The sequence below is a fragment of the Heterodontus francisci genome, chromosome 33 (genome assembly GCF_036365525.1).
Source record: "Heterodontus francisci isolate sHetFra1 chromosome 33, sHetFra1.hap1, whole genome shotgun sequence".
Lineage (NCBI taxonomy): Eukaryota > Metazoa > Chordata > Chondrichthyes > Heterodontiformes > Heterodontidae > Heterodontus > Heterodontus francisci.
Genome location: NC_090403.1, coordinates 48,088,301 through 48,103,905, shown reverse-complemented (window position 1 = coordinate 48,103,905; position 15,605 = coordinate 48,088,301). Strand labels below are relative to the sequence as shown.

Sequence of the window (15,605 nt, the reverse complement as noted above, 5' to 3'; positions counted from 1 at the left end):
GTAATGCAGTAACCGGAACCGTACACAATACTCTAGCTGCGGCCCAACTAGTGTTCTATACAGTTCTAGCAAAACCTCCTTGCTCTTATACTTTATGCTTGGCCATTAAAGAAAAGTATCCCATATGCCTATATCTAGAGGGATAGAGTACAAGGTAGTAAAAGTTATGCTTCAGTTATGCCAATTGCCCCACTACCCCAACCACCCCCAACACCCTACATGCCCCCCTTCCCCCCATCCAACCACCCTTGCCTCGCCGGGGCACGACTGATTACCCCCGGCGAGGCAAAACTTACCTGGACGCCCAGCTCCATGTCTTCGGCTGGGCTGCAGTCCCAGCAGTTGCCACCACTCCCGATGGCACAGCTGGGACTAAGAGCTGCCGGCCCGCAGAATGGCCAGCAGCTCAATGAGGTGGAACTTCCTCCCTCAGGCGGGTGGAAGTCCCGCCTCGGAACAAGTAAAGCCTGGGGACCCGTAAAATGAGGGTCGGATCCCCAAACGAAGCGAAAGCGGGTTTGCCACCGACTTTTCAGCCGGTGGCCGGCTCCCGTTCGCCCAATGTGAAATCTCGGCCAATATCTCCTTATGTAGCTCGGTGACATATTTTGTTTTATAAGGTTCCTGCGAAGTGCCTTGGGACATTTTATTACGTTACATGTGCTATATAAATCTAATTTGTTACTGTAATATTCTAGGTAGTAGGCCCTACCATCTTTATTTTGCAATAAGTAGTCACATCATAATAGCCTCAAAAAACAATCAATAGCCTTACGATCTATAATTCTGATGAAAAGTAACACACTGAAAACGGAATAACATGTATTTTCTCTTTGTAGATGTTGATTGAATTTTTTTTCATTCATTCATGGGATATGAGCATCGCTGACAAGGCCAGCATTTATTGCCCATCCCTAATTGCCCTTGACAAGGTGGTGGTGAGCTGCCTTCTTGAACCGCTTTAGTCCATGTGGTGTAGGTGCACCCACAGTGATGTTAGGGAGGGAGTTCTAGGATTTTGACCCAGCGACAGTGAAGGAACGGCGATATAGTTCCAAGTCAGGATGGTGTGTGACTTGGAGAGGAACTTGCAGGTGGTGGTGTTCCCATGCATCTGCTGCCCTTGTTCTTTTCCTTTGTGTGGGAGAAGAGGGAAGCAGCATTTTGGTCACAGTGGTGTCACAGAAAAATGGCCCAAGCATACATTTCAACCTAGAAAACTAGTAAAAGCCAGCCAACAGCTTCAAAACAGCCAGAAAAGGTGACAATTTAATAATCTGCAAGTAAGTAATTACATGGGCTTTGCTTGTTAAGCAGTAGATACACACAGCATTCTTTGTATTGGAGAATTCAAAAACACAAGGACGTGAAAGTCTGAAGGAAGGATCCAAACATTGAAGGGTCAAACATTTCATTTCCAGTGGGCTCTGGAAAGGTGATGTTCCCCAGAGAAAAAAAACAATTTTTTGCATTAAAGAATAAGCATTTTAATATTTACCAATTGATACATTTTTAATTTTGAAAAGGAAAAACAGTGACACATGACATTTAAACAGGCCAAGTAGAGCAACACTTCCCAAAAATCACATCAGTAGACTCTGACATCCAGCCCCCCAGCCCAGTTCAGAGACACTGCAAACTGCTCCAAACCCAGTTCTGTAACGTTTAACTCACCATTCTTTCACAGAGACAGCCGCTTCTCCAACCCTCCCAGCTCTTCTGTTCCTCCACTCTCCTCCCCATCCAGTTCACCTTTACTGTGCGTATTGGCACCTCCCCTCCCATTGGGACACTTGTGGTGTTGATTTCTGTCCTATTAACTCTGTAAGTACCTTTTTGGTCCAATTAAAATAGTCCCCTACAAATGCACCGGGCCCCAACCAGTTCCAGTGATAATGAAAAAGTGTATCACTAAAGGACCTTTTGCAATCTCAAGATGTCTCAAAGTACTTCAATGAAGCACTTCTGAAGCATAGTCACTGTTGTAATGTAAGAAACAGCCAGTTTGTACACAGCAAGATCCCACAAACTACAATGTGACAATGACCAAATAAGCTGCTTGGTTGAGGGTTAAGTGTTGTCTGGAACAGCAGGAATCACAGAACTGTTACAGCACAGAAGGAGGCCATTCAGCCTATCACATCTGCGCTGGCTCTCCAAAAGAGCTATTTACCTAGTCCCACTCCCCTGCCATCTCCCAACAGCCCTGCACATTCTTCCTTTTCAGATTACAATCCAATTCCCTCTTGAAGGCCTCGATTGAACCTGCCTCCACCACACTCTCAGGCAGTGCATTCCAGATCCTAACCACTCGCTGTGTGAAAATTTTTTTTCCTCATGTCACCATTGCTTCTTTTGCCAATTACCTTAAATCTGTGCCCTCTTGTCTTCGATCCTTCCACCAATGGGAACAGTTTCTCCCTATCTACCCTGTCCAGACCCCTCATGATTTTGAATACCTCTATCAAATCTCCTCTCAACCTTCTCTTCTCCAAGGAAAACAGTCCCAACTTCTCCAATCTATCTATGTAACTGAAGTTCCTCATCCCTGGAACTCTGCCATTCTTCTTTCAGAAAGGAGGGCAGACAGGACCCACTTGCAGCTTCGTTTGGCATTGTGAAGTCAGAGTGTACACTTGAAGTGGGGCCAGTGTTGTTTTGTAAGCAAACTCGCCTGTCAATTAGTGCACAGCAAGCTTCCACAAACGGCATTCGGATAAATGAGCAGATAATCTGTGGTATTGGTTAAGGAGTAAATGTTGGCCTGGAGACCATGTTATTCTTTGAATAGTGCCATGGGGATCGTTTACCTCCACCTGTGAGAGCAGACTTCTCAGCCTAAAGCTGGCACCTCCAACAGTGCAACACCCCCTCAGCACTGCACTGGAATGTCAGCCTAGATTTTGTGCTCAAATTGGGTGGGACCTGAACGCACAATTTTCAGCCTCAGACGTCACAGTGTGCTACCACTAAGTTCATTATGCTAGACTGGAAGCTAACGACATTTAGTCACAATACATGAAAGATCTGCTGGTTTGTACATTGGTGATTCCTCGTTGCGTTTTACCTGCATTCAACGACCGCTCCAATGTTTGAATTTTATCTTTCTTTGGGGGAGGAGAAGTCTAAACATACAACCAGTGTAGTGCTCACCGAGCAAACTTGTGTTGGAAATATTGCTATTTTAAAACGTAATAATTATTTGTTAGGTGGAAGTGGTAATATTTTGATTGGATAACAGAAACTCTAGGTGATTGTAGCCAGTGTTTAAGGTACATTGAATATATCTGAAAAAGGGTTTTCTGCGATGCAGAATACAGTAAGAAGTTTTTTGTTCAGTGTATGTTACTAAAATTGACTTACTTTTAACTGTTTTGGAATTATACATTTTTCTAATAAATGAGAAGGAAATGTTTGATGTGGGATATGGAAGGGAAAGTTTATATACCACCACTTGTAAAGGAATTTTTTTTATCAGAGGATATTCAAATATCAGTCAACTGTTGAATATTCAGTCAACAAACAGTATTTTCCGCACAAATCGATGTTGAGACATTTAGGATTCGAATAGGCAAGTCCATCATTTAAAATAAAAAAAGCTACATCTGTCCAATGGCATTAAATAATTAAGCAGAATTACCTATTGCGCGGCACCAGTTAATTTGTTTTCGAATTTATTGGGATGTGAAATGACACTACTTATGTATTGTTTTTCTCTCCATGTTCTCATTTCGCCCCCTTGTCCCAGTTATCCGTATCTTTCATTTAGTGTGTGTTTTTTTTAAAAGTCACTGCCTTGGTCATCCAGTATGTACCTGAAAACACCGCGGTTCGTTCACATTCACTACATCAACCACCAACATTAAACTGTTAGGCTTAACCAAATGGAAAACGACTGTAAAGATAATGGTCTGTTTAAGAAACCATACTCCGTTAGTGTGAGAGACATCGCAAGCAAGGTTTACAAAATCTCCCAAATCACAGAGCCAGTAAGTCGTTAAGTGTAAAAGGCTAAGAAGAGTATGCACCTTAAATTATCAGATGACGGAAATGGCTAGATTTTACCTGTGCAAGCCACACAGTTTGATTTGAGTTTTGAAAAAATATTTGATTAAATCTTGCATCCACATCATCAACCAGTTGTAACTAGTCATGTTACTAACGGTGTACAGAAAATCATTTCTCTTGATAAAAGTTGCCTTTTTGGGCGCCTTTCAAATATTCCAAATAAACACATTAAATATACCAAAATGGATGTACAACATAATAGGTTAAAATATATATTACAATGCTACTTTCTAGTTACAGTAAATAATCTATGCTTCCAGGTCCTATTCTGTGGGTAGGGTTACTAAATATGCAAACTGTGGACTGTAATGTTTCTTTAATTTACTCTAAACATTCCTTGGCTACATTTAATTCTTGTCTTTTTTTGCTGTTTTGGAATAAACGTTAAAAAAGTAATGTGCTTCATTAACTACAACAATAAGTTATTGCTTCTGACCATCGGTTCCATTAATAGTGCTGTATAAACTTATGTTGGTTCAGTGTAAGACTGATAAATCTTCATGCTAACTACTGCACTTTTCGACGACACTTCAAGTGCGATGCCGACCTGCATGTAAAGGACCGTCAATGTTATAACTGCTGTGACGTTTAGAAGGGACAGTCTGTGAAGAGTTAATGGCTGTTTAAATGCTTGCTTTGTTGTGTGTGGGTGAGAGAGGGTTGTCACAATGGGGCAAAGCTTCAAGTTAGTACTTGAACACTTCACACTCAATCGGGGGCGTGTGTGTGTGGCGGGCTAATGGCTTCACACGGAGGGCAGCTGTCTGGATCCGACTACACAACCGCATAAAGCTGCCTGCAACTCATGTCTGTCTGCAAAATACAGGAAGGCTGGGGGTGGGGGGAATGATAATGTTCTTACTGGGAATGTCGTTGCATTTTCCTCTTCCTATATTTGTTATCACCTTTACTTCAGGGACACAAGAGAGGACGTGTATCCTTTCCTACCTTCATGTGAAATAGAAACAGAAATACCAGTGATTTCGCGTTTCATCCCAGTTTTATGTTTTTCTGTCGAATGTATTTTTTTAAAGGTTAAGACTTTTCTAAGGGACTTTAATGATAACCCATTGTTAGTAATTCCCACTCCCAATAAAGATGCCAATTGGCTTTTGATTACATTGATTTAAAATCGGCATAATCACTTCTTATCCAGGTAGCCCTGCCTCCTAATGTAAGGTAAATAGGAATGTAACAGGCTGAGGTTAGTAGACTGCACTGACATCATCCAAATACACAAAATTATTATAAAATTATATGAAGATAATTGTGTGATCCGAATTGTTTTTGTCGCTTTTGTTGTCACATGCACTTAACACCCCTTATTTTCGTCACCATTCTTCCCTCCTGGAAACGATGACTCTTTGCAATTAATTTCATGTTATTTATTGCAACCAGCCTTTGATAGGAATCTGATTTGATTTTCGTATTTTAATATTTCTACCCGTATGGGTCACATATATAAGCAAGAGTTGATACTTTCCAAATTAACTCAACGAGTTGATAATCTCATCGATACTGAAGTTGCCTTTTATATCAAAGTTATTAGGACAATGAAAATAACCGTCAAAACACAGTCGAAATATTTCAATACCTGGAAGCTGCCACATACAGCAACAGAAGACTAAAATGACAAGGGAATCTCAGCTAAACCAAATGGTGCATGTTTAACAGAATACTGAGTTGGAGTAAAATTGATTATACAAGATTTTGGGGGTTTGCTCCTGGTTTGAAAGATTGCCCATCTGGGGATTTTCTTAGTTAAGACTCAGTTTTTAAGTTCCCATTTAGAGCACTGAAGGAGGCCATTCGGCCTGTCGTGACAGTGCTGGCTCTTTGGAAGAGAGCATCCGCTGTATTTTGCTCTTTGAAGGCTGCCCAAATTAATCCCACGCCCTCATCATCCTTTCCCCATAACTCTGCAATTTGGATCCCCTCAAGTGAATTGCCTTTTAAAAGGCACGAGACACAGAAATCAATTTATCTTCTTCCTTTTCTCCTGTCGCTATAGATATTGAAGGGTTATGTTTTATATAAAAGATTACCTACAAATTCAGAACACTGACTTTTTCCCCTTCTTTGCAATTCCCTCCCGAGTTTTCCTCATCCTCTCGCCCCCTTCTTTATCCTGGGCGGAGTTTAGACAAATGAACAATTTCTATGCAAATAGCAGCCAATGAGGCACAAGCTGATACTGACTACTAACAGGACGGAGCCAATGGGAGGTAGAAGAGCCTGAGGCATTAGACTGTAATATTTAATAGGAGCTGGTACCTGGGAAGCTGGTACAAGAAGGTTGGCACCACAATGGACATTATTACCTTTTAGTAGCTCCAAAGTTTGATCACTTGCAGTTTTTTTTTAAGTTTACATTTTTTTATTCTCTCTCTGGACAGTCCATGGGAGGATCGACTCCAAACTCCGGCTCCAGTTTCCCCATCAGCATGTTGAACCAGCCAGAGTCTAGCGAGAACTTCAGCAAAGAAGCCGAGAGGAATAAATCCATGCAAGACTACCAGGAGCTGAGATATGGGATGCAGGACAGATTCTATATAACGGGAGACCAATGCCAAACCACCCCGGACTCTGTTCCTCTCCCGTACACCAGCCAACACATCTCGGCCACGGGCATCGCCGTGGGCAACGCCAGCAGGTACTTGAGCCCAGCCTTGCCCAACTGCCCTTACCCTGCCAACAGACCGCAGGTCCCCGGAGCACCGAGCTACCCATCCCCGGGAGCCGAGGTCTATTCGGCGGGCACTGACACCTTCTCGGCCCCGTACCCTCACTCCTTCCAGCGGGCTTCACTCTACAGCGTTCCGGGTGTGCAGGTCTCCGGCAAAGTGCAGATTCTCCTTTGCAACTATCAGCTCTGGGCTAAATTTCACAAACACCAGACGGAGATGATCATCACTAAACAGGGCAGGTAAGTCCTTTTGATGCGGGTCATTCATCCCGCCCTCATTTCATCCACACCACGTCGGAAAATAGCATGAATTTCAATGTCAAAATTAAAAGTTAAACCGATTGAATCGAAAACGTCCAGGCGGGTGACACGGTTAAATGGAAAATTTAGAAATTAACCATATTCTAACTGACAATGGGGAAGAGCCTTGTAACAGCGCTTTGATAGGTTGCATTTCAGGACAGATTTAGCTGCGACTTGCTGTTATCGCCACAGCCCTAGTATCTAACAGCCTTCATTCCACTTCATGTTTGATAAGGCGCTGAGATTAAACGGGGATTGAGTCTAAAACCAAACTTCTAGGTTTCAGGATTACACTGTGCGCGTGTGGTTTCCAAGCTTGAAAATCTCTTTCGCTTTTATACCAAAGGTTATAAGTTCTGTAGTGGATAAGATGATCTGGGACAAAAAAAAGTTAATACAAAATATACCCAATCTGACACTTCCACCCCGGGCCATTACTTTTGTTTGTTTCCGTGTCGGTTTCCTTGAGGGTGAAGATAAATGTACTCCCTTCCTTTTAAAACGTGTTTCATTATCTTGCTTCCACCCCACACATTATCCACAAAAAAAAATTAACAAATGGTGTTTCTTTTAATGTGAAATTCGCACTGCCAATTTGTCAATCTGATCAGAGCTCGTGTTTGACTCGGCGCTGTTCAGTTATCCGGATAAGCAGTAATGGACAGTCCTCAGTCCTCTGCTAGTATTGCCTGTCCCTATGTTGATGCTAAATCGAGCCAGCCCTGACAGCCCATGTCCGGGTGGACAACAAGCTGAACAGCACAAGTTGTCACCCAACTTCCAGACGCGTTTAACACACACACTTATTCACAGAGCATATTTCCCTCTGCTGTAGATAAAGGAATGAAGGAATAAAGAATTCAGTGGCGAATGTTGTAAAAATTGTACTCCACTTTCCAGATTGGGAGATGGCCCGGGGATTAGCAGCCAGTTAACTGGCAAGGTGAATAAATGAGCATTTCAAATTGACACATGATCCAATATCGGGCGGGGCGGGGTTTCAGTGAGATACCAGTTTAACTGTTTGCCCTTAAAAAGAGTTAAGGATCATTTGAAAAATACCAACAACGATTGAAATCGGCGCCTTGCCCGATCAATACACAATATCTGTCTGCAACGTCTCAGCCATTTATAAAACGGTCATTGAATTGAAGGGGTTAGTTGTTGGGTGGAGGAGAATCAGATATAGTTTAAGATACGCCCTTTTCTCTCCCTGTTGAAATCTGGGTTTAAAAGAAGTTGCTTGATGATTTCCGAAGATGCAGCAGCTCTGCACCCCCTCCCCCCGCCCCAATATGAAACTTATTTTAAACAAACCGTTCATACACCAGGCTGCAGGTGGCTGCTAATTCCGTTCAGCTTCCTGAAGCGATCAACTCGATAAACTGTACTTTGAATTTGTCTGTAAGGAGGGGCAGGGGACCTGAGATCACACCTGTCACTCAGGTTTCCAGAGACAACCCAATGTCCTGTAATCGAGGATTATTTTTCAAGACTCCTTTTAAAGGCACAATTTTCAAACCCCTTTCTTAATGAGTACATGTGATGAATGCATTTTGATATTCAAAAGGTTTATAAGCATCTTTAATAAGGCCAAAGATAGGTTTAAGTTGACACCACATATCCCAATGGTGAGAGGGACAGTTCAGTTGTACGAAGCTATTCCTTTCCACCAGTCTCTGCCATTTTAGCGACTGTGTTGATAACTGACTAGGCTTGAGATTTGTACATTTAATCAACTCCTTTATTACCCAGAGCTTGCTGCGCGTGTGTGCACATGTATCTATACCACAGCCAATCTTAATGTATGTGGTCTACATGGAGGTTTGAGATCGACTGTCGTGTGAACATTTGAATTATTGGCAGCACCAAACCCAGTCATTTAACCCATTAAGTACTGGAAAAAAAAAACTTTTTTTGTGTAAAATGGGAATTGCTGGACACTGATCTGTCTAGTTCACCTGCTATCCTGGTAGCCGCATGATGGTGATGGAGTTGTTGGCTAGAACAGACTCAGACATGACACCAGGGATAAAGAAAAACTTCAGTGGTGCAGAGCTTTGGGAAGCATAGGTCAAAATTCACCTTTCCCCTCCCAAGCAAGCTACACTCACCTGCATGCTTAATCCGCTTATCCAGAACCACATCATTCTTATTTCATTATTTACTCATTCATTGAATCCATTTCCCCGCTTTCCCATCTCTTGTTGGTGTCTTTGCTGGCCTTGGGTTCCACAGGCATCTCCAGACATCTTGAGCAAGTCAACATTCGTCATGTATGAATGAGCCTGAACACCGTGTTTGCGGATTATTAGATAACACAAGGGAGGCCGGACAAAATCAACATTGCTCTCGCCGGACAGACCCACAATATATTCCCAGCAGGCGTTGATTAATCGGGATCAGGAGCTCCGGTCCATTTCTCCTCCCTAACCAGACACAAGTCCAATTGTAATTCCTGCGCTCCTAGCCTGGGTTGGTTCAGATACCTCTCAGCAGAGATCAGGATATAGTCTGGGACTTTACCGGCCTGTCTCAGTCAACCACTCACTTGCTTCAACTCGCTGAGTCCTATTCGTAGTACAGAATTTGTGTGCAATTTTAAAAGAAACTAATGTGGGTGTATTACTAAATTTGATAGATATCCTATGACTCTCTTTTGGGGGGGGGGGGGGTGTTGCTGGTGGTAGGGTTTGTTCAAAGAAACATTGCTGTGCTTTTTAGCACCAGGGTATCAACAGACATAAGAAAGAACTTGCATCCATATAACGCCATTCACGACCTCAAGGCGTCGCAAAGCGCTTTGCAACCCAGCAAGTACTTTTGAAGTGTGATCACCATTGTAATGTAGGAAATGGGAACTGAGATCGTTTGCAAAAAAAAATGCATGACAGCTTTGCTCTTCACATGTATAAAAAAACAATTATTAAAAGTTTTCTTGGGCGATGCATTGATAATCTGCAGAATGCATAATATAAATAATTTCAACACTCCGATAACATGCAAATTTTCAGTTTCATTTCAGTAAAAAAAAAATCACGTTTGGTTAAATTCTAGTGTTTTTGGACAGTTTAATTTACTGCATTTTTAGATTTACAGTCAACCCGTGAATCTCAGTTTGGGGGAAAGTGTGTAGACGAGTTGTTAATGAGTAACAATGTTGGACCAGTATACTGTCTTTATGACGAGCTGTAGTATCACTTGTTTCATTTTAAGGTATTTCTTGTAAAATTGACTAGATTTATTATGGCGATATCTTCTGTGTGGTATCATAACTATCTGAATAAAAATAATCTAACCGAAGACAAGGATATTGAAGGGAAGTGACATTCTCGAAATATTTATACTAAAGTTACATTTTGTGAAACAATTTCAAGAGCTTGGGGTTTGCTGCGGTGAATCTCTCTGCTCTCTAATGTATTTTCTGTAACAGCATATTTTTTTTCTCCCTTTCTATTCTTTGTCCTTTTTGTGTTTTTTTGCCTTGTTTCATTCTCCCTACCTGTGGTTTCTGTCTCTGTAGCGTAGGTCTCTGCCTTTGCGTTTTCTCTCTATCTCTGAGGCCCCTTCTGTTTTTATCTCTCTATCTGCATTTGTATCCTCCTAGATCCCCAACACCCCCCCCCCCCCCCCCCTTTGGCCTGGAAATTCATTTTTTCCCCCTCTTCTTCCCGCTTCTTTCCTTTTGTGTCTGCTCTCTTGTGCTTATTTCTCTCTGAGCACATTTCTTGCCGAATTTCCCCCCATCTGTTTTATTTCTTTATGTTTGCCTGTGTGTTTCTCTCTCCTTGCCCGTGTGCGTGTATAAGTCACTTATACAGGGATTTCTTGAAGAGTCCTATTTGTATTTTGTAGTAGTTTCAGCAGATTGTACCAACCTTGTATATGTGTGTCTAACCTGTCGTGTGTGCTTTCATCTCCATTTTACGGAAATGAATATTTAACCACAAGTTAAACTTTGTTTGCATCTTCTCCCCAGTGCTGAGGCTCCTCCATGAAGAGCACTGTATTCTATTTTTTTTTTCTGCAGTACTTTGCAATAACCGCTGCCTACTCCACCTCCCTCTGAGTAGAGGGAGACAAAGTAAGCTGAATTTTCGACGGACAACTTTGAAGTTTTGAGATGGAGAGGTGCAAGAGATATTGGGTATTGAATTGTTTCTAAAAAGCAAGCCCCCGCCCTGGCTTCGTCAGAATAGATCAATGTGAAATGAGTAACTAGTAGATGATTCATCAACTGAGATCTTTTTTTAAAAAAAGTGTAGGAGTTTATTTTAATTCTCTCCTCTTCAAAGAAATCGCCTTCCCTTCTTTCGCCCACTTCATTGATAACTTTGCTAAAAGAGAAAAAAAAATACAGTATACAGTTTTCGCTTTCAAAATAATTCTTCCCCACTCAAATTAAGTTTCCTCTAAATAAATTCCATTTGGAGTAAAGCCCATACGCGACCCGCCTCACCTAATGCCCCTTCAACAGAGTTTAGCAGAATATATGCAACAGTTTCTATCCAGCTATTAAATTCATTTTCAATCAGATTGTTCAAGTGTCAACGTTTAGTTTGTTTAAGAGGCTCCTCGCGAACTTTTATCACATTTTTCAGGGGAGTGAGTGAAATATCGACGCTCCTTGGTTTAATTTTTTTAAACCATTTTTAATTAGAAAATGTATTGCCTGTCCTTAATGAGATTCAAATACTTTTTACAAATTCGGCTCCAGTGCACCAACTTGTTCAATTGGTTTTCAATTCATATTTTGTTGCCCTTAAGGATGATCTGAACTGATGAGTATTGAACTCTGCAGCACCAATCCTTAGCAGACTGGCCCCTATTTCTTTCTCGAACCTCTATATAATGAAGCGCGAAAGACCGATTAAAGTCGACCCTGCTAACTCAATCAGATGTCTTCTTGCGTATTCCACTTGAAGGGAACACTGGCAGAAATTAATAGTTTCTTGCTTCTGTATTTCTGACATGCTTAACCACCCCCCCCCCCCCCAAAAAAACTAATTGATGGCTGCACCCTTGAACAGCTGTCAATCATCTGGAGACTGTCGCCCCTTTATAACACGTTGACAGTTTGAGGAAATAAAACTTGATCAATTCAAGGTATTTCCATTGTCTTATTTTAAGGTCTGTGGATAGTCAGCCATTTGTGGTGATAGTTGTAAATAAACCAGGGCAGTTCTGTAAGCTTCCTAGCTTTCATATTGTTTGCAGTGTTCATGTCACTTCAGTATCGCAAACTATTCAGAGAGTTTTCCATTTGGTAAACATAACATGCCCCTACATATCTCCATCCTTTGCATGATCTGGTGCTGGTTCCGGTGGGTGTTGAACATCCCATGGTATGGCTAAGACAAGGGCAAGGGACAAGCAGCTTGCCTGGCCAACACTCCTCCCTTGAGCAATACAGATATCACAGAATTGTTACAGCACAGAAGGAGGCCATTCAGCCCATCATGTCTGCACCGGCTCACTTAATGAGCGTTTCACCTAGTTCCACTCGCCCCACCTTCTTGCCATACACCTGCAAATTCTTCCTTTTCATATAACTGTTGAATTCCCTTTTAAATGCTTCAATTGAACCTTTCTCCATCACCCTTTCAGGCAGCGCATTCCAGATCCTAACCACTCGCTGTGTGAAAACGTTTTTCCTCATGTCGCTTTTGCTTCTTTTACCAATTAATTTAAATCTGTGCCCTCTTGTTCTCGATCCTTTCATGAGTGGGAACAAATTTCTCCTTATGTACTCTGTCCAGACCCCTCATGATTTTGAATACCTCTATCAAATCACCTCTCAGCCTTCTCAAAGATATAGTTATCAATGCTGTTTGTTGAACCTTGCTGTGCACAAAATGGTGGCCAGATTCATCCACATAACAGTAATAAAAACAATTAGTTGAAAGTCAAAAACTTTGGAATGTTTCTGAAAGCTATCATAGGGCACTATGTAAATGTAAATTCTTTCGAGATGTATCAGAATTAATTGTCTTTTAGGACTGCATAATATTTACAGCAGAGAAACAGGCCAGTCAGCCCAAAAGGTCCATTCTTATATAAAAGCAAAATACTGCAGATGCTGGAAATCTGAAATGAAAACAGAAAATGCCGGAAATAATCAGCAGGTCTGGCAACATCTGTGGAGAAAGAAGCAAAGTTAACGTTTCAGGTCTGTGATCTTTCATCAGAGTTTCATGAGTTCTAATGAAAGATCACAGACCTGAAACGGTAACTCTGCTTCTCTCTCCACAGTTGCTGCCAGACCTGCTAAATATTTCCAGCACTTTCTGTTTTTATTTTAGGTCCATTCTTAGATTAAGTTGCTTATAATTGTTATTTGTGTCTAGAAAAGTTTTTCTTCCCAACTGTCCCCCCACCTCCCTCCCCAAAACCTATCTCCACTGTTCATGTGGTTCTATTGGAGCTGGCTACACACCAGTACTTTACTCATGTGTTACTAGACAGTGAGTGTCAACAGGTCCTCAGCCAATCTTCACACATATGCGCTTTCCAGCTGAGGTCACTGGATGGAGATCAGAAGCAGAAGCTGTGGCCAATTATGCTTTCCCCATCTCTGGGCTAAAGGTGCTGAAACCACATGAAGCATCACAACATAACTGAGCACAGACCAGAAATTGAGCCTGAGATGGAGTTTGAAGGGCCCAAAGTTTTGTGATCCATCAGGAAATAATTGACAACAATGGCTCAGAGTTTTAGCAGACTGAATGATTAACCGTAATGGCCCATAGTTGTTAGAAAGATGGCATTATTTACATATTATCCCACAGGATCCTATTGCAACGTAGAATCATATTTCGGTGAAGTGTGACAGTGGACACCTGAAATTTTTGTACTTTGTCCACTGGAACTGTGAAAAATACAGTACAAGAATTTGCCCATGTAAACTAGGGATGGGGTTTAGAGAAATATTTTGTGCTGCATAAAGCGAAAGAGAATTACAGGCCTGTCACTGGTGGTGGGAGCACGTTGAGGTGAAAATTCTAGAACAGCAAATAGATTTCACAGCAGCAAAGAGAATTTAAAAAAAGATTTGCATTTATACAGAGTCTAAGCACTAAGCATCCCAAAGCACTTTACAGCTAATTAAGTACTTTTGAAATTTAGTCACTGTTGTAATGTGGCAACCAATTTGCACACTGCAATCTCTCGCTAACAGCAACGAGACAATGATCAGTTTTAGTGATGTTGATTTGAATGATAAATATTGGCCAGGACACTGGGAGTAACTCCTTGCTCTTCTTTAAAATAGTGCAAGTACAACTTCTCTGCAGCGCATTGGTGCCAATATATTAAAAAAAACCCCTAGAAATAATCCAAGGAAACAAAGATCGACAGTTTTTGTCCTAGTTTACTTTTTAAATTAAAAAAGAGATTTGATTTTGTTTTCATTACATGTACATATAATGTTCCTGCATTATTCCGAATGGTTTGGGTAAAATATATAGTGTGCATTTAGAACCGTTTTATTTGTATCCAGTACTACGAATTGCTGATGTATAAAATTTAAACCAATGCCGTTTCCTGAATTAAAAGTATTTCCTACCCCCTCCCCCTTTTGATATCAAGGCCCAAATATGTGACATACTGAGCACAGAGTTCAGCAAAGTGACAGTTTTGAATTTTTGATGAACTCAGCATATTGAAATATTTTATGGGGGTTGGGAAACTATCAGGCCAGCTTGTCTAAATATTTACAAAACATTGAGGTCTTCATGTGTGTTTAGATACTGCTGGAGGCCTGCAGCAAGTTTATCATCATGACCTATTAGTCTCTGTGATGTTCATGTGTGTTTATAGGCACCGCCGTTTTAATTATTTCTCTCTCATTTATTCCTACCCTTTGTATGTGATAGTGTTGTAATATCTGGCTCTGCAACTCTCTTGCATATGTTGTATTTAGTGTGTCTAATATGACCATGTGTGTTCCTTCACACTGAATGTGTATAAGCTACTTGTGTACAGCAAGCACCAGATAAATGCATGCCTACTTTGATAGGACACTACATGCCCAGATTTTCTTACACAGAAAGATGAATGCAATGGGAGCTTTTATGCTCAAATGAGGTATCATAAATTAACAGGAAGTGCACAGCAAGTCAAATAGCATGGAAAACTGAATAGAGAGGTTAAGGTTTCAGATAGTCCCTTCAATTCTCAAATGTTTAGACTGCCTTTTAGATACAGGTTGACTGCTGTCTATTTACGTTATTTTTTGCTCTTATTTCAGATATCCAGGATGTAGCATTCCCCCCTCCTTTTACCTCTAGTTAGCTAGACTCTTTTTGTGTTTGTGAATGAGTGTGTGTGAGTGAGATCATATGCTGCTGCATTTTCTTGAAGTACTGTGTGTTTATTTTTCAATGTTGAGTGTTAAGAGCATATCTCATCTTGGCCTGTGCCAGGTTCCTGCCAGCTCTGTAGTAGCACGTGTTGGTGTTGTTCTGGGAGTAGCTGAACTCTGCGTTACCTCAATGCTGTCAGGAGACATGTTTATAAACCTGTTCAATGAGCCACGGCATAGTCGGCC

The 15,605-nt window shown here is 41.3% G+C and overlaps 1 protein-coding gene across 4 annotated transcripts in view; it reads left to right on the top strand.

Moving 5' to 3' along the window:
- The window catches only part of tbx21 (T-box transcription factor 21), a 182,244-nt gene that overhangs the window by 135,516 nt on the left and 31,123 nt on the right, over window positions 1-15,605 (top strand). For 2 of the 4 annotated variants that reach the window (XM_068013508.1, XM_068013506.1), the window contains one exon: window positions 6,465-6,994. The exons of 1 other annotated variant lie outside the window; for it this stretch is intronic. In XM_068013508.1, coding sequence (XP_067869609.1) covers window positions 6,468-6,994 — 527 coding nt within the window. In that variant the 5' untranslated portion in view covers window positions 6,465-6,467. Of the gene's footprint in view, window positions 1-6,281; window positions 6,364-6,464; window positions 6,995-15,605 lie in introns of those variants that run through there. One more of the 4 variants, XM_068013507.1, reaches the window with a different exon arrangement.